Source organism: Nerophis lumbriciformis, linkage group LG11 (assembly GCF_033978685.3).
Source record: "Nerophis lumbriciformis linkage group LG11, RoL_Nlum_v2.1, whole genome shotgun sequence".
Lineage (NCBI taxonomy): Eukaryota > Metazoa > Chordata > Actinopteri > Syngnathiformes > Syngnathidae > Nerophis > Nerophis lumbriciformis.
The window spans coordinates 4,940,498-4,965,235 of NC_084558.2; the positions used below are offsets into that span (position 1 = coordinate 4,940,498).

Here is a 24,738-nt window from a genome sequence, read left to right on the forward strand (position 1 = left end):
GTTTTGGAAAGATGAACAATTGGGTATAGTTGGCTCATGGCATTCTGTGCAGGGAATTACCGGTAGTGTAGACCGACCACCGAGACTCACTAAATTAGGGACACTTAAAGTAAAACTTATTGTGTGGGTTCTGTGGGTGAAGCATCTGTTAGCTGTATTGAGGGGAGGGTGTGTGAGTCTTCTTTAGCCCTTGTCCTTCCTTCCTCATGAATCCAATAGTAACCGATCTGCTGGAATGTAAACATACATGGATTACAGTAGGGTCACTGTTCGTATTGCACAAGGCCACCAAACCATGGGAACAGTCGACCATAGGGTTTGTAATTATCAGGCATGACTGTAACTCTGCTATAACTGCCTTTCAACCAAGGTTAGTAATGAAAGGCCCACATCAAAAAAGTCCCATATAATCATCTTTGTGTAGCTAAGCTCTACATGATAAAGACGATGCATAGGTACAATTCACACGCCACGGCGGCATGACTCGGTTGGTAAAGCGGCCGTACCGGCAACATGAGGGCTCCTGATGGGTCGTGGTTAGGGCCTTGCATGGCAGCTCCCGCCATCAGTGTGTGAATGTGTGTGTGAAAGGGTGAATGTGGAAATAGTGACGAAAGTGCTTAAGTACCTTGAAGGTAGAAAAGCACTATTAAAGTATAACCTATTTACCATTTACAATAATACTAATTCACAGAAATGAGAAATAGTTTTTAGTTGCGTTGACATAATTAAAAAAGCAGCTGATACAAACATGGATTGATGCTCTTACTTTTGAGTTCTCCCAGAGTGTTTGTGCTTCTTTTAATTTTATTATGCTTCCCCTCTTGCCATTCATCATGCAGTGACATGCTAGCTCCATAAGACTATGGCTAAAGCCAGCGTCCACGACTTTAGCTGACATGGACGTCACCTTTTGCTTATCCTATTCCTCCCCCTAGTTCACTTTCCCATCGTTGTCTTCCCTCTCTCTCTCTCTCTCTCTCTCTCTCTCTCTCTCTCTCTCTCTCTCTCTCTCTCTGCCAGCCTCTTGCACATCCGTCTTTCAGCCTATTTTGCTGTGTCCAATAAATAATTTGTGCTGGAGAAAGCAACCAGTGGTGTTGTGCAACTTCTCTCCCTACAAAGCCTCCGCTTAGTTTATTCTAAAAACTAGACCAGGACACTGACAAAAGGTTGTATTTAAAGTGTTGGGGTGAGGGGTGAGCAGCTCTCTGAAAGGCCCTAATAAAACAGTGGGCTATACGGGTTGGTGTCTGCGTGTGATGGTGGGGCTGCTGGAGGGACACCAACAGGTACCGATTAGGAAAGTGAAATGCATCTATTGAGAACATGCACTATGAAATGATAGGTGTAATGGGTGTGATTGTCATGATTACTAAACTGTAATTTGCCGTGTTTATATGGCTTTTGGGACAGGTTTTATTGGTTATGGCATTTCCCAGGCGTCTCAATTGAAAGCCCGATACTGCTGTCTCATAACAGACTGTAGGGGGAGCAGCTGCACTACAATATATCGTTTGAAGTTGTGGAATGTGTATTGGATGACCTTCAACCTTTCACCTAAGCTCAGTGACCTTCCTAGCCAACCACCTGTTCATCCCAGCGTTTTGCAATCAAAATGTTTTGGGTGCGGAGAATTAAGTGTAGCCTTAGAATTTGAGCCCAGTGTTGTTTAAAATAATTAACGTAGCAAAGACCAACATAATATTTAAAGGGGCTGCGTTTTATTTTTATTTTTTTGTTTTTTTACAATTTACTAATTTTATTGAATAAAAATTGTCAATATGAGGAAATAGTCTGGCGTTCAGGCTTGTCACTCATTTCTGTCTTGTCTACACGTACACACAGGGAGCGCATTGACACACACAATTAAATTAGCAACTAATGATATTCTAACCGTAATATGTGTGCTCATGAGCGCCGATCACGAGAAAAATCTATTATCTCCCACACTTGTTTGCTTTACTTTTGCGCAATTGGTCTGAGACGTCATGAAGAAAATTATAAACGTCCTCTTTGCCTGTTCGCGAGCAGGTTAGAGATGGGGTAATGCGAATCAGTCTGTTTCGATATTGCTTTTAAAATGTGACTGTAATGTTGAAATTGTAGCTCACGTAGCTATGCAAGTGTTGCTAATACTTGTCTTTCTGTCACACGGTTTTTAATGTTGTGGTTGCATTTGGTGAATATATATTGCGTTGGAAAACTGCAGATCAATAGCATGTGTGGAAAAAAGTGAAGCCCCTTGCTGTCAGAGACAAGTAGGGACACTGGACTGACCAAAAATGTTGTTCCCAGTAGGGCTTACTAAAATGAATGAATGAATGAATGAATGGGTTGTACTTGTATAGCGCTTTTCTACCTTCAAGGTACTCAAAGCGCTTTGACACTACCTCCACATTTACCCATTCACACACACATTCACACACTGATGGAGGGAGCTGCCATGCAAGGCGCTACCAGCACCCATCAGGAGCAAGGGTGAAGTGTCTTGCAGCACTTTTAAACTTTTTTACATTTACAACCAAACAAGTAACCCACAAAAAAAATGCATCAATTAAGTATAGGCAGATATTGAAATGAACCCACAGGCAACTGCACTCCTGAATGTCCCCAACATGGTGCAGCAATACACAAAGGGCTTCTCAATCATCTACATTTCAATTACTTCTTAATCAGGGTTAAATTTGAGATCAGTCTCTTTTACATATTTTAGGAAACCACCCCATACTTTCTGAAACTTCACAGAACAGCCAGTCAATGTCAGCCTAATCTTCTCCAGTTTGAGAAAGTAAAGAACATCTTTAATCCAGCGGATATGGCAAGTAGGCGCTGTTGCCTTCCAGTTCAACACAATGAGTCTTCTAGCCAATAAAGTGGTGAATGCAACAAGATTCTTTTTGGAATTACTAAGAGAAGATGACAGAGGGGCTACCCCGAATAGTTCGCTTAGAGGATTTGGTTTCTTATGGTTAGGCTTTTACCCACACACTCCAATACACTATTATGGGTGAGGATGAGTATTCTTTGACCAGTGTCAAATTGGTGCTTTTGAAACCATGCCGGTGCCTGAACAGATTTTGTTTGAAAAAAATGACTTTTAATTTTCATGGAATTTTGTGACATACAGATTGTATTGAGTAAACATTTAACTACTTCACTCCTATATATAAAATGATAACTAAGTAATACATTTAACAATATGAAATAAAATCCTTAACAAAACCAACAGCAATATAATACCCTGAGAATGTTCAAAATAGGAATTGCTTGTGTTGTAATGTTAACATTTGAATTTCTAGGGTTTGTGAATGCACCTTGCTCGCCGTGACATTGATTAATGCATATTAAAATGTTATATTGTGGCTAGTGCTAAGGCAAAATGTACTGTGTTGAAACTGAGGACTGCTGTTGGTGTATTTACATCAGCAATAACGTCTTAAAAGAGCATCAGACTCTGTGTGCCTCTCTTGGGATTACATACCAGATGTTACTTGCGCAATATCACCTTCAAACACTTGTTGCAGGTGACATCATCCGCATTAACTTAGCACTGAAAACTACTCTGTTTTGGTAGTTACTATCGTTTACATCGGCACCATTGTGGAACCAAGTTTTGGTAGCCATCTTTCATTGTGGGGATTCTAACACTTGTTTAAAACTGTTAAAAATAGTTAGATAATTAATAGAGCAACATTTTGATAAGACGAATAGAATGAACAATCACAAATAGTCTTGGTAATACGGTTAGTCATAAGCACCATTTATCGCTAGCTAACAAGAACACAACTGACTAGCTTATTACCATTAGTGGTGTAACAGAACATATTTTTTAAAATGTGTATACTTTTTATAGTTACTAATTACACGGAATAAAAATGTCTTGTCGGCGCAATACATTTGTCTGGTGTTCAGGCTTGTCATTCACCACTGTGTCGTCCACACTCACATGCAGGAAGCGTGCGCGTACACACTCAAGCAGTCCCAGAAAAGCAACTAACAATTTGCAGTCGTTGTTGTTACGATAGGATACACATTCAATGTTGGCTAACATTAGTTAGCCAAATTGCTATCATTAGCGAACAACACACAAAGATAATGCGCGTGTTACATACTGGCCAAGTTGACATCATTATGTACTAAACGCTGTAAAAGGGCGGGATATAATGTTTAAAATCCATTTGAAAAGTAAGCTTCCTATAGGCATTTGCGTAAAGACTGCAACCAGCCTCTTTTTTTTTTAAATGGGTCTCTGTGGCAACAACAGCCATAACATAAAATAGGTTACTCATCATGCCTATTTGCAGCCAGTGTGGGATGATGTGGGTGGTAGTGTTAGTTTCATTGGAGAAGGATTGGTGGTTCTGGACTTGTCTTCTGGGCTGCAGTTTGAATATTTACTGCTCGACAAATGAGTCACACCACTTTTCAGAGGATATATAATATAATGAACTGCATCGGAAAAGAAAACTGGTCCACTTATGTCATGTTTGCGTTTTCTCGTGATTACACCCAGAAAACTTGAAAGGCCAGAAGAGATTAAAAAGATGAGTCCTGATTATGAATTGTGAGAATGACAATGTGTTGTATAGGAACAATTAGTGTAGACTCCCCGCGACCCCAAGAGGGACAAGCGGTAGACAATGGATGGATGGACGGATAGTGTAGACTCCTTTTTTGGTTCAGCCCAATACTGAAGGGTATATGTCTTTATACACATCTGTATGCACAGAGTAGCACAGAGATGAGTGGCAGGACGGTTTAAAGATAAGCTCACGCTTGCCTGCCAGTTTGTTGTAGTATGAACATAACTGAATAGGTTTCCCAATCAAAACTCTTACTTTGCTGCTCTACGGTGCCATTTCTTTTTAGATGCAAACTTTGCACATGTAATCTGGAGAGGCCTGAGAAGCAAGGCTGTATAAAGAAAACATTGTCATATTAAAAGGAGTTGGATAGCTAAGGAGAATTGTGGTCAGTCTGGGAAAGAACACACCCCCAAACTAATTCAGCTGAGACATTGTGAGTGTGAACAGACCAAATGACAGAAGCTCAGTGTAACACCTGTTCATGTCGACTTCACAGCCAATCTCTCAACATCTTCAATGACTTCTCACAGTCTCTTTCACAATTCAGAGACATTTCATAAAGCTTGCTCTCGTAATGCAGTGTGCATGCTTGGTCGACGCACCACCAGCTGTATATCTATTTTACTGGGCTAGGTTTACGTCGCTATTTTTACAATTACATTAGCCGTTTTGGACATAATGATGCTGCACTCTTCATCCTCCAACACTTCCATCCTCTACCTCCTCCTCTGCATCAATATGCTGGCCTCCTAACAGTCAGCGTTAAACCACCCACGTCCTCTCGCTATTTGCCATGATGTGGAACAGCACTGTTGCCCTCCACATTCTTTGAAATTGAGTACCTGCTTTGAAATGTGTGCAATGAGGTTTTATCTGTCGGTTTTATAATCCAGTACTGCAGCTTTTTAACCACTGCCTGCAAATGCATGCCAGTGGAGTGAGGTGTATTTGTCAGGAGGGACCATGTTGTTCTCCAACGAAGATATCCCACATCTCTCTAAGTCAGGGATGTTTGTTCACCTGCAAGTGGTTGACATGCATATTACAGCTGAGATCATTACAATTACATTTAAGTGTTCCATCTCAGAGATGTTAATGTTGGGGGTAAATTTAAAGGACTATGATATTGTTGTGACCATAATGATGACCTGTCTTAGTTGTGTTATACATTTGTTTAGGTGTATTACTGTAATGGGCAGATGATTTCTTTACGAAACTTGAGGTGACTCTATCCGTCTGGCACCTAGGGATTATTACCCCTGCAGCGTCTTGCGGGTTCACTTGCATCCAAAAATGTGTTTACCTTTATTGTGCCTGGTTGCTAAGGAATGTTTTATTGCATGTTTGCTGTTATCGGTAATGAGCAGGATGTTGGACCCCATATTCGTGAGTCAGGATGATTCAGTGCCAGCTCATCATGGTTACTTCATGTTGGCTGTCTGTGTACAACAAAGGCTAGTGACTGTGGGTGCTGTGGTAGTGACCTTAGAACCTGTTGGAGGTAGCCTGATACATGCCTTGCACAAGAGTAATACAGAGTAAAGCCAACTGACAACAGACACTGATGTTTGCAATTACCTTACAGGTGTTTAACAGCATAACTTGATGACTGAGCAATATTTTTAGCAGTCTGTCATGTTGAAGAGAATGTAGTGAAAATGATGAGATGTCTGTGACTCACGTATTTCTGGTATTCTACATGTTTTTCAGGTCTGACCTGTCAAAGAAGAATTATGATACACAGAAAGAAAATGTGTTTTACAGCCCAAAAATAAGAAAAAATGACAGCTGTCTAATTTAGTAGATAATTATCCAGCTTGCTCATGTGCTCAATCATAGTTATACTGACTCTGCAGTCAATATTTTCCACAATTGTCTGAGTAACTTCAGGGACAAAAATCTTCCTAATTTCCATGCGCTGATCACAAACTGTATGTCCATTACTTCCTTGTGTGAGCGTTAAGGGGAGGAGTGGTTCTGTGGACTGTGGCAGCCGACAATCCCACATTGTGTGAACTGGTGCTGATGCACAAAAGGGCTCATTGTGGTGAGACATGGCACAGAGAGAGGGGACAGGGTTTAGGATAGGTGACAGAGAGGTGTGGGTTCATTGGGGCCTGGGTCTGGGGGGCAAATGTTGTCCTGGCTGCCCAAAATAGGGGGTGTGTGTTAGAGGGCAGCTGATGTAAAGCCTGGAGAGCAGCCTCATGCTGCTCTCCAAAACCTTCTCAAAAATGTGAACTGTACAACCACACATTCTTCTTATAAACACAGCAGTCTTAATATTAGAATGTTTTTGTCTCAACAATAAGCCTTTGGTTTCCTTGAGTTAAAATCTCAGGTCATAAACTGCCTAAACTCTATTTTGACTAAGGCCACACGGTACTCTAGATTTGTTTATATAGACAGATGGGCAGAGCAGTACTGCTGCTCCCATCGACCACTAGATTGAGATTCCTAATCCGCCCTGCCACTTTTTCTTCTTAGTCTCCAAACTTCTCCCCTCTCCCCAAGTCTGAGTGTGACAAGGCTTTCAGATCAAGCTGACGCCAGTCTCTCCTTGGCAATCTGAAGCAGGCCTTCCAGGCCCTCGCCCAGCTGTCCCAGGGTCTGTTTGTCAGTTTATCTGTCAAGCACAACTGTTGAGTTAGCCCCTCACCTGGTCGAGAGCCCTTCATTGATTTTTATTGCACGTGCACAAGAAGTCGACCCATTGACTTAGTGAGTCGCTCCCACTGTGTCGCGTCCACGGATGCGGCATCATGCTGCTTCAATGTCCTAAGCTAAACAATGTATGATGTGCATTTTCAGCCCCTGTCAGTCAGCGTATAATGTGAAAGACTTCAGAATCTAAAGTGTCATTACACAGGGCTGCAGTCAACACAGTTAGTCAAATCGCCCTTAGGGTGGGATTACTATCAAGTATTGACTCCTACATCCACATCACGGGCTTGAATTGCTCTGGTACTGTCATACCATGATAATGCTGCTCAAATGGGTTTCCTGAATCTGATTTATTGGGTCACTGGCAAAGTTGAGTCTGATGCCTTTTAATCTTGTCTCTCTCCTATACTCCGATGCACACAGGGCTGTAATTTATCATTTGTGGCTGGTACTATACCAAGACACCACAGTGGTTGAAAGCTGTAATTTTTACCGTATGTGTAGTGCAGTCAAGGACCCAAAAACTGTTCAAAGAAAGCTTGTTCTAAACCATATTATTCATGTTTCTTATAAAACTATTTAAACAAATTAGTTCAAGATAACATCAACAAGCCTATTTTTGCTCCACCCTCCAAGCGAATCAATTAGAGTTCAAAAGTTGATTTTGTCACTTTGATTTCTTTAAAAAAAATAATCTTTGCATATCTACTTTGTAAATCCCATAATGAAAATGGCAAGAAACACTATCTCACAGGCACATTGCTGCTTGGAAGGCTTATGTGAGATCATCATGTGGAGCGGGATATGTGAGCACGTCTGTTCTTTGCACTTCCTACATGTCCTTCTGTTGTGTCTTCCAGCCGAGTACTCTTCCCCAGGGCACCATAAATATGAACCAGTGCTCTGATGTCATCGATGGAGAGTCTAGGACGGGTCAGAAGAACTCCTTGTGTATTCTGACCCCTGATAAAGAGCACTTCATTCGTGCTGAGTGTAAAGAAATCCTCAACGGGTATGTAGATTTGTAGTCAACTTGTTTGAGATTTATTTAACGTTAACCTAACAAAATGGAAACATATTTAAAAGAATAAAAAAAGCTCAACACTAAATTGTCCCGAATATGAGAATGTGAGTTTGATTGTAGGCCCTGTTATGAGGTGGCGAGTTGTCCAGGGTGTACCCTGCCTTCCGCCCGAGTGCAGCTGGGATAGGCTCCAGCACCCCCACGATTCGAGAGGGACAAGTGGTAGAAAATGGATGGATGGATAGTTTTTTTTTTTGTTTGTTTCGCTCAAGTTGAAAAGATGACACCAATGTGTGATTTCCTTGGCTAATAAAACTGTTCTGCCCCCTGCTGGCTCCTTTGGACTATGCTTTCCTATGCTGTTGTTTTTTGTTGTTGGTACTTTTAAGTGTTTCCAAATGTTATTTTGGCTAAATAACGCGGCGTATTGGTGCATAAGTTAAACCAGAACTCTCACTCTTTACAGTTGGCAGGAAGCTCTGACCGTGTTCCCCAGAACAAACAAGCAGAATCAGAAGAAAAAGCGCAAGGTAGATCCACCCACTCAGCAGGTAATGCATCAACTTCCCCTTATTACTCAGTGAAGTTCTTGCTTCAGTTGTTGTTGTTCCATTGTCATTTTGCATTTGGAACCTGCATAACAGCTTGAAAGCTGACTGCAATGTGTATATGCATATCCAAGGGCAAAGAAAAAGGATGTGTCCGTAACTTCCATAGAACCGTAAACATGACATATACTACATAGGCTTTTTAGCCCACCCGCAGTGTAATACCACCCTTCCATATTCTGTATTGAATGCTGACAAATTTCCCTCAAAGGGCCATTGTCTGGTCCTGCTAATGATGGCGCCCTAAATTGGTATGATATTGTGCAACACTAATTTGCAGAAGGACAGCGCTGACATTGTGTCGACCTCGTCTCTCTCATTTGACTGCATATTTCAACAGAAACCTTCAAAATATTTGTCAAAAATAAATGTATTTATATTTTACAGAGTACAACTGCCAGAAAAAATACACTTACATAGTGTACTAGCAGTGTTTGAGTTCAATGCAATTTAAATAAATACTGTAGGTGCAGCAAACTGTTTGCTTTCTGGGTTGTGCCACTAAACATGAAACCAATTCTATATAATATGAAACTGACATTTATGTGCATTCTCAGAATATTGTTGAAGCAAAACCACTTTAAGTAGTGCACAGCATATCTAATAGTAACAACAAAAGCTTTATGTGATTGGCAGGGTGGAGTAACTACAATACAGTGTTTTTCCATTAAGGACATGAATGGACACCCAGTGAGTTTAGATTGACCATCCTGCCTCACCTCCTAAAATGCCTGACAGATTTTATACAGTTTCAAAATTAATCATCGTTGCAAAAAATTAAAGGCTTTTTGTAAAAACCTGTAAAAACAAATTCTAACAACTGCATGTTGGTGGTGATTGTAAATATAGTAATGGGTCTGAAATGTTGTTGGGGCATTTTGATTGATTTCTCTTAAATACAAGGAGCTTCATTTACTTGCAATGTCAACAATTAAATTTAATGGTGATTTCAATCTGTTAGCTTGACAAAGGTCTTTGGTCACACTATTTAATCAAATAATTTATCAGAGCTTGGACTTAAGTCCCCTAAATTTTAATGCACTTCTCATGCTTCCAACTTTGTGGGAACAATTTGGGTAATTCATTGTTTATAAAAGAATGCTTAGAGTTTTTGTGGAGTCTCGGCTTCATATTTTCTTCCTGGTGTCTCAATGCTCTTTGTCCATGCACAGTATCATTCAGGTACAGATATGTACAGGAATATTGACTACAATTTCCTAATATGTTTACACAGTGTCTATATATTTCTATATTTTGGGACTACAAAACCCAAAACCAGTGAAGTTGGCACGTTGTGTAAATCGTAAATAAAAATAGAATACAATGATTTGCAAATCCTTTTCAACCTATATTCAATTGAATAGACTGCAAAGACAAGATACTTAACGTTCGAAATGGAAACTTAACTTTTTGCAAATATTAGCTCATTTGGAATTTGATGCCTGCAACATGTTTTAAAAAAAGCTGGCACAAGTGGCAAAAAAGAATGAGAAAGTTGAGGAATGCTCATCAAACACGTATTTGGAACATCCCACAGGTGAACAGGCTAATTGGGAACAGGAGTGTGTCGTGATTGGGTATAAAAGCAGCTTCTATGAAATGCTCAGTTATTCACAAACAAGGATGGGGTGAGGGTCACCATTTTGTGAACAAATGTGTGAGCAAAATGTCAGTTTAAGAACATTTCAACAAGCTATTACAAAGAATTTAGGGATTTCACCATCTACGGTCCGTAAAATCATCAAAAGGTTCAGAGAATCTGGAGAAATCACTGCACGTAAGCGATGATATTACGGACCTTCGATCTCTCAGGTGGTACTGCATCAAAAAGCGACCTCATTGTGTAAAGGATATCACTACATGGGCTCAGGAACACTTCAGAAAACCACTGTCAGTAACTACAGTTGGTCGCTACATCTGGAAGCGCAAGTTAAAACTCTACTATGCAAAGTGAAAGCCATTTATCAACAACACCCAGAAACGAAGCCGGCTTCGCTGGGCCCGAGCTCATCTAAGATGGACTGATGCAAAGTGGAAAAGTGTTCTGTGGTCTGACGAGTCCACATTTCAAATTGTTTTTGGCAACTGTGGATGTTGTGTCCTCCGGAACAAAGAGGAAAAGAACCATCCGGATTGTTGTAAGCGCAAAGTTCAAAAGCTAGCATCTGTGATGGTATGGGGGTGTATTAGTGCCCAAGGCATGGGTAACTTACACATCTGTGTAGGCGCCATTAATGCTGAAAGGTACATACAGGTTTTGGAGTATGTTGCCATCCAAGCAACATTATCACGGACTTCGCTGCTTATTTCAGTAAGGCAATATCAAGCCACTTGTTACAACAGCATGGCTTCATAGTAAAAGAGTGCGGGTACTGGACTGGCCTGCCTGTAGTCCAGACCTGTCTCCCATTGAAAATGTGTGGCGCAATATGAAGCCTAAAATACTACAACTGAGACCCCGGACTGTTGAACAATTTAAGCTGCACATCAAGCAAGAATGGGAAAGAATTCCACCTGAAAAGTTTGAAAAATTGGTCGTCTCAGTTCCCAAACGTTTACTGAGTGTTGTTCAAAGGAAAGGCCAAGTAACACAGTGGTAAAAATGCCCCTGTGCCAACTTTTTTTGCAATGTGTTGCTGCCATTAAATTCTAAGTTAATGATTATTTGCACACAAAAAAAATAGTTTTGTCAGTTTAAACATTAAATATCTTGTCTTTGCAGTCTATCCAATTTAATATAAGTTGAAAAGGATTTGCACATCATTGTATTCTGTTTTTATTTACAAATTACACAACGTGCCAACTTCACTGGTTTTGGGTTTTGTACATGGTAGCCATTTAGTACAATTTGTGTTGCCTATGTCTTATGTATTGATTTACCTTTGTCCATTTTTTTCTTTTTTCTAGTGTTGTTGTGACCTTGCCTCCCATTTTGTCCTCTCCTCCTCCCTTCCACTCCTTCCATCCCAAACCCCTATCCAGGAGCCGGGTCCCGCCAAGGTGACGGTCACCAGCAGCAGTGGAGGCAGCATCCCGTGCCTGCCCAGCAGCATTGCCAGTGCCGAGCGTGTCCCAATGAGCCGTGCCACTTTATGGCAGGAGGAGAACCGCTGGAATCGAGCCACCATCTCGTGTAGCCGCAGCGCTTCCTGCCTCAGCCAGCTGGGCCATAGCCAACCGGACTCCACTATCACTACTCAAGATGGTTAGGACTGATACCCGACACATTTAACATCTGTGTACAATACACACTGTGTTACTGATTGATTATTTGTTACAGATGTTGGCACAATGAGCACTGGACGCAAAGTACGCGTTGAGAGTGGTTATTTTTCCCTAGAGAAGACCAAGTCTGAGCCCTCTCCACAACCTGCACAGCATTCACAACCACTGCAGCCACCCCACTATCTGCCCCTGTCTTCATCAACATGTTCTTTAGGAGCTCCCAGTCCCAGGTACAACTCTGAGCCCGAACCCCCAATGTGCCCCTATCCCCACTCCCAAGACCCTCTACCCTCTCCAGGTGACATATTGTCCCCCAGCTACTCCACTATCAGCTCCTCCCAGAGCTCACTGGACTCTGAACATAGCAGCGCTACCCCCACCTGGGAGGGCCGCCGCAGTAGTGTTGGTGGAGGGAGCATTGCTAGTGTGAATAGTGCAGGGGGTAGAGTGGGTCGTTCAGGCAGAGAGTATGCGACGCTGTCAGACGTGCCGCGGGCTCGCAGGCTGACCCACCGCGAAGCCTTTCATTCAGAGAAAAAACGACAAGAGCTTAGATCACGCACACGGAGTCCCGGAAGAGAAGAGGTGGCTCGGCTGTTTGGGGAAGAGCGAAGGTGAGAACACACAGATGCACTCTTACACGGCATTACCATTTTAAATTAAAACAAATATGCGACAAAGATGGCAACAAATCATTAGTAAGACATAAACTATCAATTCATTTGACATATAAAGGTGAGGCATTTCTGAATATCTTAGCATTGCCCTGTTGTTGTATTTAATGATTTGGGGTGATAAGTGCACACGTTACTTTCTTTTCTGTGGGCCTCTTGCTGCCTTTGCTAGATTGGTTTTGTTGTTTTCATCTCTTCCAGGGGCTTCTGAACAGAGCTCATGCTCAACCAACCCTTCCACCTCTGTCCCAATGCTGTTCCCTACTGGTCACCACCGGTTTCTGCTTTCTATCATTTCTTCTCTTCTCTGCCTGGGAGCACACGCAAACACTATACTAACCTAAATGCTTGGTTTACTCTAGACACACTCTTGATGGTTTCCCTCTTTTCTGACATCCACACATTAACTTATTTCAGTGCTTTATGATAATGCTGCTGTAAGTTGCCATTGCTACTACTTCTGCAGATCCTAGTCATTTTTATTCTTTGTTTTTATTTAAAAAAAAACACATCTAACTGCAATCATATCCTTAGACACCATCTCTCGGTGCATCTCTTTGAGGGAGGCAACATTAAATTGCACATTTTTTTCTATGAAAGGCACTTTGAATCTAAAACGATTTTCCAGAGTCATGTCATTGTTGTGTATGAATGCAGTTCGATAACGGCACATTTTTTTGCACACAATATCAGACTCTTCGTCCATCATGACAGTTTTTTGCTCAAACTAACTTTTTAATTGTATTTTTGACTGATATTGCCACCACAATAACCTGATCAAACAACTATTTTGTGTATGCAGGAATATTTTACTTTTCACTGCAAATGGCAATGTTTTTTATGTTTGAAGTTGTGTTGTGTACTGATCAGAGGCACGATGCTTTCTCTCACAAAGGCGTTCTCAAGTCATTGACCGATTTGAAGAGAGTCCAAATGTAGAGCGCATGGACACGGGCAGCTCCAGCGAGCTGTCATCAAGTGTCAACAATGCGCAGCGACAAGGCCGCAGTGAGAGACGCTATCTAGGCGACAAACATGTGTGTTGTGGTTTATTTACTAAAATTGAAATGCAATGCCCTCCCAGAGGGATAATTCTACGACTTTGTTGTCGTTGTAGGACATGTCATTGGACGCAGGAAAAGACCACTCAGTCCCGGATGTGTCCAGCTCGACTTTTGCAAACATAAGGAGGGCCAAGTCGCTTGATCGCAGAGTCACAGAGTCTTCAATGACTGTGAGTTCCAGCTATACAGTATTTCTCAAGTATACATGGTTGGAATTCAAGTAAATACCACTGAAATAAACGTTCACAGTACATCCATTGCTGCATGTGAATAAAGCCTTATTTTTTTCATCATGAAAAAAAGGTTGACTTTTGACATAATCTGGAGCAGACAATGACCAATGACATTGGAATAAAAATAGAACAATCAATTCACATTTCTTGTTGTCAAGACATTCGAATTGCCTTGTTGGAATGTTTTGTTAATCCTAAGAAGGGTGTCAATGGTGAAGGGCGAGATGTGGGACAACATATTTGAAAACTGGCATCATAGATTTAATGTCAGAGATGCCAAACTTAAATAGTCAAGTCATAGAGCCCAGTTGAAGAAAAACAAATAGTATGTTGTTTAAATCAGAATGCTCCGCTATGCTATAATTGCTACCAAAATTTCTGTTGTACATTACATTACTATAGCTGTTGCTGTTACCCATTCTAAAGTATGAACACATTTGTAAAAGTATCCTTTACCCTTTATAAGTGGGATTGAAGTCACCACAAAGCTGCTTAGTGTTGCAAAGGTGTCTTCCCTGAGGTCAGACTCCTACACGACAGCCACTAACCTCAGGTCTGCTCGGAGACCACTGCAGTCACTGTGGTTGGTCTCTGCGAGTGAGCTGCAGCTGCCAGGAACCCCACCCACCCACTCTCACGCACTGACACCACTGCCACCACTGCTACTGCTAATTATAAATAGCCGACACAGAGGCGGCTGCAGTCGAGCGTTGCGTTCCCCGGGGTAGAAGGAGAGAAACCAGATTGTCAACACATGAAGTGAAGAAGGCAGTTAGCCGTCACAATGACTCTTTGCCAGACGGTCACGCCGCACCTGATGAAGCTAAACAAAAACAAGGTATAGTTGTGCACAGGCCTTGTTTGGATGCATTGTTTACATTGGTTTTTAGAGCTTGAGCTGTGCAGCAGCTTGTGTAGCAGTTGGTCTGTTCAACTGCCGTCACCTTTTGGCACTTACACTTACTTAGCTAAGGTGGTGACCTGAATGTTACACACACACTAAGCAGTTTAGTGAGAAGTCAGTCACACATGAGTTCCTTAATTACCATACGTAATCTATTATGTTGTATCATGGCTTTGGAATACGCAATAATGTCGTTGTCTTCTCTGCAGCCAGATCTGCTGAACTTCAAAAAGGGATGGATGACCAAGCTGTATGAAGATGGAATGGTAATCATCTGTCATTTTGTGATAATCACTTGTTTTTCCCCTTTAATACATCGTTTTATACACATAAATGACTATTGAAGTCACATTAGGTCTTTTGTCTGTCCCTTGTAGTGGAAGAAGCACTGGTTTGTCCTAACAGATCAGAGTCTGAGGTACTACAAGGACTCAATAGCTGAGGAGGTAACGGGTCTCTAAATGAGTTGCATAACATAGTCATTTTCTATTTAATGTTCTGTCAATTATACACTTTTTTTTATGCTTTCTTCATTGATATCTCTAGGCTTCCCAACTGGACGGTGAGATTGATCTGTCGACAAGTTACGATGTCAAGGAGTTTCCCGTCCAGAGGAATTATGGCTTCCAAATTCTGGTCAGTGTTGATCTATGTCATCAATTGTCTTGCGTCATTCATCACTTGTAAGGACAACACACATTGTCGACACAGTTTAGCTCTGCTGTCTGTTGCCAGACTATAAACAGCTTTAGACACCATGTGGTGCAACTTAAGGTATCAGGTTTTGATGTTTCTCTTTTTGAACTGATTCTTTTTGTTTGTCATGGCGGATGTCACATGACTTGTCATCTTTCGGTGACATCATAGGCTAAATGTGTCTCAGCCGTTAGAAGCCTCACTTGTCGCCATGAACCCACATACCACCTTATTTTGTATAATCTGTCTGCGTGACTGTTCTCGGCTGTTAAACATCTTTAGACCTTGGAACATATATAGTTGCGTAAATGGGAATATTATCCCTTGGATGCCAGTGTTTTATTTTCTCCTGGTTTTAACTTTCCATACAAATAGGTAGCAATGAGCTCATTGCTTTTTGTTTACATTTGCTTGAGTACCGTCATGGCTATTTTTTGGCAGATGTCAGAAATAGAGTAGTCGAAGGGGATCGTTGTGTCTTTGGCGAAGAACAAGGGTTGGGGGTTAAACAATAAACGCCAGTATTTGTCTACAATTCCTTCTCACCACACTGAGCCTAGATGTGGTTTTAGCGGGTCTCGTATAAATATTGAAGAACTCACCTGAATTAGTGCGGGAAGACTGCATCTGTTGGAAAGGACATTTTGCTTGTCTTGTTTCTAATTATAAGTCTGATACAAATGTTGAACTACTCAAAATGTGTATTGGCCCATCTCAGACTAAGGTGAGTCATTTAAGCAATAGACCTAAAAGTAACATGGGTGAGTTTTTAGCAAATATGTGAAATATAACCCTTTTGCATTTATACTAATAGCCTGTTGACATTCAGAACATCACAGTGATTCAACCAAAAGTATTTTAAAAATGAAAAAATGACATTAAATAAAATGAAGAGTGACTGCTGAGATTATAACCCCTCCTTTCTCCATTCAAAGTTTAAATATCAAATTTCTGAAGAGAAAAAAAAAAAAAAATAGGAAACATCTGGAATTTTCAAAAATTTTCAGAGGGGCTAATTTGTTAGGGCAGTTTTGTCCAAACTACGGCCATGTTCAGTTTGGCCCGCTAGACGTCACAAGTTTAATAAGGAATCTGGCCCCGTGGAGTGCCGCCAATTTCCTGACAATATAATTACTGCAAGTTTACCTTGTGGACAAGGTAAGTAATTAAGGTAATGGCCATGAATTGCTATTTGAAGTGTACACAGCACATCATCAAATCCAAACAAATTGTCCTTCTCATGTCGCAAATAAACTAATACAAAAAGTCAACACACGGTCACACATAACACAACCTGCTCACTGAACTTTGTGGATATTATAAAAAAACGTCCATTCACAAAACAATTAAAAATTACACCCATTTAAATCCCCTGCAAAGCATGATGGAAATAATGCAAAACACTCTTTGTATCCATGTTTGGCGCATTTTAGCTGCTTGACATTTCTGATTGACGCAACCCCGACGTCAACAGGTTTGGACACAGTTGCAGCGATTATCTTTTCAAGCGCTCATCTGTTTTGGCAATGAACATCAATCTTTTTCTTCATTTTCTTTGTTCCTCATGCCTGACCAATTTTTTTAGCCTGTGTGCTGTTAAGTAGTGGGAGAAACAAGCACCTCCTACTGAGTCCTCATTGGGCAGCACATGTCGTTCTCAGTCACATGGCTACTTTCAATATGATTTGCTTATTCATAAGGGGGCGTGGTCTGTTGTGCCAAGCCACACACATGTCTGGCGATCGATTTCAAGTAGATGTAACAAAGTAATGTACTTGGATTTGTGCTAGCAAACAGTTTAATACATATAATTTTTTACTGGCGTACCCTATTTTGTGGATTTGATCGTAGGTCCATATTTAGTAGGAAAACCACGCAACTCTCCGTACACAAGGCCCCTGATCACTGACGGTATAAATGTAACAGCCCATGCCGCCTTTCAAATAACTATCCACGTTAATGTAAAGGAGTACGTACGGTTAAAATAAATTGCCTGATTAATTTGCATATATACATGATTAATTTAATATTTGTTGATGATTAATCACAAGCTAACTTATTTTCGACAAAATCCTGCTGCTGCCTCAGTATTGTAGCCTCTGATGTAGTGATATTTGTGAATTTCCCTAAAGAGATGTTATCAGATGACCATTTACAACATCTCATTGTCAGTTGTTTTACATCTATTGTCTACTGTTATCAAGTTACTTGTGACACAAACAACTCATGCATGGCCCAATCATTTGATGTATTAGTGCCAAATAAATAAGTTGAGCATATAACTTATAGGTTATATTTTTAGACGGTTTCACAGAAAACTGCTGAAGTCACTTCTTTGCAAAGCGGGGTGAATATTAACAAGGTGCAACAATTTAATTTAGACATCTCAGCTATGCAGTGAATGTAATGCACATGAAATAGGAATGTGTAAGTTAATAGTCTATATGATTCTACACGGTGTAGTAGTAAAAGCTTAAAATACTCTAAATGTTGTCTGTTCTGTTTTCAGTGTAAAGAAGGAGCGTGCACCTTGTCAGCCATGACCTCCGGAATCCGTCGCAACTGGATTCAGGCCATCATGAAGAATGCTCGACCCACAATTGCCCCCGATGTCACTCGGTAATACCCAGAGAGGATCAACACTTGACCGCTGGCAGATACGAACGCTGCTTTTCTCACCTACTTGAACTTAATCCCTCTCTCCTCCTTACCCTCTGTTTCCTACTTCTCCCTCAACCGGTGTTTACAACCTGCTTCCAGGAAAAACATCTCACTGAAACTATCCGTACTGAAGCCCAGGTTGGAAAGCTTGTGTGTTGATTATCTCCTCCCTCCCTCGGCCTTCCTCCTAATAGTGATGTAATTGCTCAGCAATGTCTGCCTCGGCGTGTTTGTCGTCCTACCCTATGTCATGTGGTGTTGAGCAATGTATCCTTGTAAATTGGGCTGCTGTACAGCCAAACGGCAATCACATTAACAAACTAGAAAGACCTCCTCCTGCTCACCTTGATTAACAGCCTTGTGGAAATAAATATATTTACCATAAACTTAAAGATATTTACATTACCCTTTTTCAAAAACGTACATTACGTGAGTCATAAAATAAGTCACACCCAGTCAATGTTTATTGGGCCGAGCCTTCAAGTAGAGGTGTGATATTTTTGGCATTTCTGCATAGACACACGCTCACCTCAGATACTGCTCTCGCATTCTTGAGCACCGTGCCTTCTCATTTTCCCTCGCTGACACATCTTCAACCCAACGTGATGAATGTATTAGTCAATATCTTTAAAAAAACAACTTCTTCTGTAGGTAACTGGAAACATGCCATTCTTCCCAGTGTGCTGCAAATACATTCTTCACATTAAGCCCCCGTATAAATGGCATTAACATAGCAGCTGAAGGAGGGAGTCTGCCATCAGGCTTATTTTAGCTTATGAGTGTAAACACTAAAGCTGCTTTCAGGCCAACACACAGTGTGCCTCATAAGTGGATTTTAATGTTTTGATTGTCATGTCCAGTGGTGTCCTGTTGTTTTTTTCAATGCATTTACATGCACAGTTAAATGATGCTCCTGTCCGCAATATGTGTACATTCTGTCTAGTAAAGCTCTTTTCATTGTATTGCATCTTTAATAGATAGTTTCCCATGTATTTCTATCATGTGTAATTCTTTCATTTCAGATCTGTCCCTGAGGAGAATATAAAAGCTCAGGTTCTGCTGGAGCCATGTCCACAGGTCACACCTGAGCCAAGCCCCTGTCTCGAGCCCACCAAGACTGATGACCACAGACAGCCAACAGTGAATCGTGTTTCCAATCCGCCCTTCGAGCCCCGGAAAAGCAGAGTCCGTGAGCGCCGACGGGAAGGCCGTTCAAAGACTTTTGACTGGTCTGAGTTCAAAACTGAAAAAACAGACAAGCTTGTGAAGGAGCGAGCAGACACAGTTGACCTCAGTTCATCCCTTTCCACAACCACCTCCTGCTGCTCTATTTCCTCTTCTCCTTCCTCGTCATCGTCCTCTCCTGTGTCTACCTCGGCCCTCCAATCCTCCTATGTATCAGACACTCACCCCCCCTCGACAATAGTACATTCAGAAAAGAATAACGTTAGGAGGGGCCCAGTCAGCACAAACCACCTGCCAAATACTGTACCTGTCACTTCCACATTGAACACATCACCAGTGGAACCGCCCAGAACTGAACGTCAAGCGCAAGGAAATATGGAGGTAGACCACCCTACAGCCCTGCACAATGTTGAGGAAGACAAGTTCACCGAAACCTTGGGTGTGCAGGAAGAGATCGAACACCGATGGCATCAGGTTGAAAAAACGCCACTAAGGGAAGAGAAGCAAGTGCCCATCACCACTGCTTCAGGGAACCCAGACAGATTACCTCCACATGAGCTTGCTGCACTGCTAGACAAAGAGGTTTGTGCATCTAAATACATTTAATTTGACCTTGTTACTGCATCTTATGAAATGTATGTTTCTGTTATCAGCTGGGACAGAAACAGAAAGAGCTGGAGCAGCTGCACAGACAGAACAGTCTTTTAAAAGAGCAGCTGGAAAATGCACTAGGAAGAGAACAGAGTGCCAGAGATGGCTACATCCTGCAGGTACATCAGGTCAATCGGTTCATGGAAAACAGATGACTTGTTACTTGTCCCAGCAATGTGTTTTAGTTGTCTACGTGCTCAGTATGTGTTGACAATGTTACTTGGTATGGGATTCTACTAACTGGTGTTGGTGCTTTTCCTCTGAATACTGATATCCATGGTTGTGGTGTTTCTAGCATGAGCTGTACTAATGCTTGTCACGGAGTTTCACATCTCTTGGGAATATAACTGATTTGAATTGATATACTTAAAGTAAGAACATTTATCAACAAGCCTTGCACTGTGCTTTCTCTTCTGCATTGTTTGTGTGTGTTTTCCCATCTTAATTTGGGGTGTATTATGCATGTATTTGGGTTTGTAGATTGCATTCTTCAACTAATATCTCTTGGAAACTAATGGCTTATTGCACATTCACATGTATTCTTTTTTTATAGTATCACATTACAGGTGTATGTCATACAGTTTAGTTCATCACGTTTATCACCTGGTTGGTTTTGTTGTACAGTTTTTGTGTATTTTATCTTTTTTATAAACACTCAAAAAGCACAGTGGAAGCTTGTGGGGAAAAAAAATATTACCAAACAAGAGATTCATATCAAGAAACTTGAGATGTGGGTCTCCGTATCAGAGCGGGAACGTAACGCCATGTCATTAATCACTCTTGTCTCATCAATCTCTTTCAAGAGCGCAACACCCCCTTCGTCCTCGCCACGTAGAATGCCATGGCAACACTTGCACCAGCTCAAGCAAGACTTGCAGGGTGAATTAGAGTCCCAGAAGCGCAAGCAGGACCTCACTCAACAGCAGTTTCAGGCGTTAAAGAGAAGCTACACTGAAGCCCAAGATGTAGTAGACCACCATGATTCTGACATCCAAGCCCTGCAAGCGAAGCTAGCATCTGCACTAGCTGAAATCTTGGCAAGTGAACAAGCTGTGGCTCGTATGCGCAATGAACTCAAGCTGGAACAAGAGCGTTCAAAGGAACAAGACGAGGAACACGGGCGCAGCGAGGCCACCTTACGAGCTCAGCTAAAGGACAGTGAAGATAGACTGCGTGAGGTTGAGGCCAGCCTTTTAGAGCGAAACCAGGCCCTCCGGCATCTCGAGCACCAGCAGGCCCTGCAGCGAGACCACACCAGAGAGATACAGAGGTTACAGGACAGACTACAAGAGGTGACTGCACGGCTTGTTGCAACAGAGGAAGGTCAGGCGCTTAAAGAAGAACGCCTGAGAAAGGAGCAGCATAGCATTCAAGAGAGTCACGAGAGGGAAAAACAAAATCTTTGCAGGAGAATAGCCGAAGCTGAATCCGCACACAAATGCATGGAGGACAGGCTGCTAGAGACCGAACAGCAGGTGGAAGCCTTGCTAAAAGGGCGGCAGCCCTCAGCAGGAGTAGAACACATGGAGGAAATGCTAAAGTTGCAAGAGGATCTTGCCCAGAAGACCAGCATGGTAGAGTCACTGAAGGAGAGTGTACGCAGGCTCGAAGAAGAGAGAGGTCTGCTCACATGCAGATGTCAGGAGCTTCTTAACCAGATTGCAGAGGCAGACCGAGAGGTCAACAAGCTTCACAATCGCCTCAAAACGGAGGAGGCAGATTACTGCTCTCTGGAGAACTCTTATGAGAGGGCCACCCAAGAGTTTCAGAGAATGAGCCAATTCCTCAGAGAAAAAGAGGAAGAGATTCGGCAGTCGAAAGAAATGTATGAAAGGCTGATGGAACGTAAAGAGGAGGACTTAAGAGAGGCTCTTGTTAAAATGACTGTACTTGGCAACAGTTTAGAAGAAACTGAACAGAAGCTGCAAGCAAAGGAGGACCTTCTTTGTCAAATGAGTCAAAATCTGATAGAGAAAGTTGAGCCAAGGGATGCTGAACAAGATCTTAAAGTCAAGCTTGGGGTCGCAGAGGACCGCATAATCGAGCTTGAGCAGCACCTCAATGACTTGCAGCTGGGATATGCTAATTTACACTTCGGGAAGAAACAAGTCCAAGAACAGAACAAACGGGAACATGTCTTTTCTTCAAACAATGCAACTAATACAGATAACTCAACAGATGACAACGTCTCACAGGCTAAGAGGCCAAGAATTCGTTGTTCTAATATCCAATGTCAGAAATATGACAACTTGGATGACCCAGATGGTTGCTATTTGAGCGATGCATTTGAAGATAAAAGACAAGTGGACAACCAGGAAGACTTTGATCTAGCTGAAGCCCTTTCCTACCCAGGTACCCCGTTCCCACATGTCAGTGACTCTGAGAAGTTCATTTCCATTGTGCATGCCCTAGAAACTAAGCTGCTCACTACTGAGGAAAAACTGAGAAATCTAACTAGGACTCTACAGGAGCAACGTTCCATTCATGTTGATGTGTCCAAGAAAGATTTAAAAATGGTTGAAAACAAGCCTTACTCAGATAAAAATGTTATGTGTGCCAGTGGACCTTCTCTCAATAATCCTTACGTAAAGGCCCTACATTGTGTGGAAACAAGTCGTGAGAAAGTCAAGGCTATTCTGTCTGGCACTCACGATTCCACTGATTCGCAGCTTCACTCGCTGACAGAGGTTGAAAACGAGCTGTTCAGTGCATCAATGTATATCCGCCATGCACAAAAGACCTTGGACGAACAATCGCCTGCTCTCCCTCAAACTTCAGAATCCTTAGATAAAGAAGCAATTAATCTCTTTGCCAAAACACTTTCTTTTGAGGCACTTGTTTTAAATAAAATGGCTTTGCTGGTACAGTCCTCGGAGTCTGACCTTCTGCAAACGCTGACAGCTATATGGAAGGACATAGAGAACATTAAAACTGGTGACAAAGATTGCTTAGCTATAGTTTATGCAGATGTCTTGACTAGGAAGTTAATGTTGGAGAATGCATTTTGGAAGGAACTAGAGAATGAGGTGACACCATGTGAGGGTTTAAATGTTGCCAAATCTCAGGAGGCCAGTGTTGCAGCTGATGCAGACATAAACACATCAGCTATATTTAATACTTTAATCAAAGCAGAACTGTCTTACTCTATTCAAAACCTTAAGCTTTGCTATGAAGAGAAATTCAGGCTACTTAAAGGGGAGCTGGCTGAAGCTCATCACAATCTATATCAAAGGGAAATGGCATTGAAGGCAATTATTGAAGCCTCCAAAAGGTCTGATTTGAAAAATGTAATCAAAGAAGTTAAAAGCAACTTTGGCCTTGGTAAACAAAAGTTAGCCGATATTCACCCACCTGAACTTGCTCCATACACAGAGCAGATCAAACTGCAAGACGCCCGTGAGCTCGCTGAAGAGATTATAGAGCGACATTTAGCCGAGCAGGTGCCATCTTGTAGTGTTGACTCCATCCAGTCTCTGCAAGACACACATGACTGTTTGGCTACTGAACTTCAACAACAAGCAGCAAAGCTCTACACATATGCACAAGAAATACAAAGCAGTGGCAACCATCCTGAATTAGCTAAAATGGTCAATGCACTTTTAGGGCCTCAAACATCTAATGTTTTTACTAGTACCTCTCTTTGTATGCGAGAAGCCCTCATCCAGGCTCAGGTGGCTTATGTGGCGTGCAGATTACGCTCCATGCATGAACGAAACGTGGGTTGGTGTAAACAGACACATCAGAACATGGGCGCCCTCGTGCAGCAGCATGCCTGCAGCATCAGGGCAATCCACGAGAAGTACGAAACATCCTTTCAGGAGGAGCGCCACAAAATCTCTCAAACACTGGCCATTCTTCAGAAGGAGAACAAAACTCTCAAGAGTGAAGTCAGTCAATGTTCCAACCAACTCTCACAACAACAAGAGCAGCTGGCGCTCCTGGAAGAACATTTCAAGATGCAAACTGAGGAGCTCAAGCAGAAGCACAAGCAAGAGCTAAACCTAGCTGAGAAAGAGCGGGCGTCAACAGAGCTGGCCTTTGTAGAGACCTCAGTAGACAGCCAGCAGAAGCTGAAGGATCTGCTATCGGACATGGACGCCATGAAGCAGCAGCACCAGAGTCATGTGAGGAAGCTGGAGGAACAATTTGAGCAGAGAATCTCTGAGCTTGAGCACATCTACAAAGAGGAGATTTTAAAGCTGCATTTCCAGCATGAGGACATTTGCAATGTCCAAGAAGTGGACGAGAAAAACCCTGAGGTTTCTCACCAGCCCTCTTTTGAGGCCTCAGCGCCAATGGAAGAAGAGGAACAAGGGAAGGAGGGAGGTGCATACGCCATGTCAGAGGTGGATACTATGGGGCTTCTAAAAGACAGGATCCAAGAACTGGAGACTCAGATGATCAGCATGAGGGACGAACTGGAAATCAAGCACCTGGAAGGAGATGTGGCCAGCCTGAGGGAGAAATACCAGAGAGACTTTGAAAGTCTTAAGGTTTTTGTTATTTCAATTTTTTTCTAACAATCTTATATATTTCAATATATGAGAACATATATATAGT

General features: G+C 41.9%; 1 protein-coding gene across 8 annotated transcripts in view; it reads left to right on the forward strand.

Moving 5' to 3' along the window:
* LOC133610908 (myosin phosphatase Rho-interacting protein) overlaps window positions 1-24,738 on the forward strand; it is a 57,605-nt gene that overhangs the window by 27,105 nt on the left and 5,762 nt on the right. For 2 of the 8 annotated variants that reach the window (XR_009815934.2, XM_061967647.2), the window contains exons 4-17: window positions 8,114-8,265; window positions 8,744-8,828; window positions 11,793-12,090; window positions 12,166-12,724; window positions 13,680-13,821; window positions 13,902-14,018; window positions 15,195-15,251; window positions 15,363-15,431; window positions 15,532-15,621; window positions 18,191-18,300; window positions 18,442-18,480; window positions 19,365-20,109; window positions 20,181-20,297; window positions 20,982-24,671. Coding sequence is in view for 7 of the 8 variants with exons in the window: in XM_061967647.2 (XP_061823631.1) it covers window positions 8,114-8,265; window positions 8,744-8,828; window positions 11,793-12,090; window positions 12,166-12,724; window positions 13,680-13,821; window positions 13,902-14,018; window positions 15,195-15,251; window positions 15,363-15,431; window positions 15,532-15,621; window positions 18,191-18,300; window positions 18,442-18,480; window positions 19,365-20,109; window positions 20,181-20,297; window positions 20,982-24,671 (6,270 nt within the window). In the remaining variant the exon portion in view is untranslated. The remainder of the gene's footprint in view (window positions 1-8,113; window positions 8,266-8,743; window positions 8,829-11,792; window positions 12,091-12,165; window positions 12,725-13,679; window positions 13,822-13,901; window positions 14,019-15,194; window positions 15,252-15,362; window positions 15,432-15,531; window positions 15,622-18,190; window positions 18,301-18,441; window positions 18,481-19,364; window positions 20,110-20,180; window positions 20,298-20,981; window positions 24,672-24,738) is intronic. The other 6 variants (XM_061967649.2, XM_061967651.2, XM_061967650.2 and 3 more) reach the window with 6 other exon arrangements.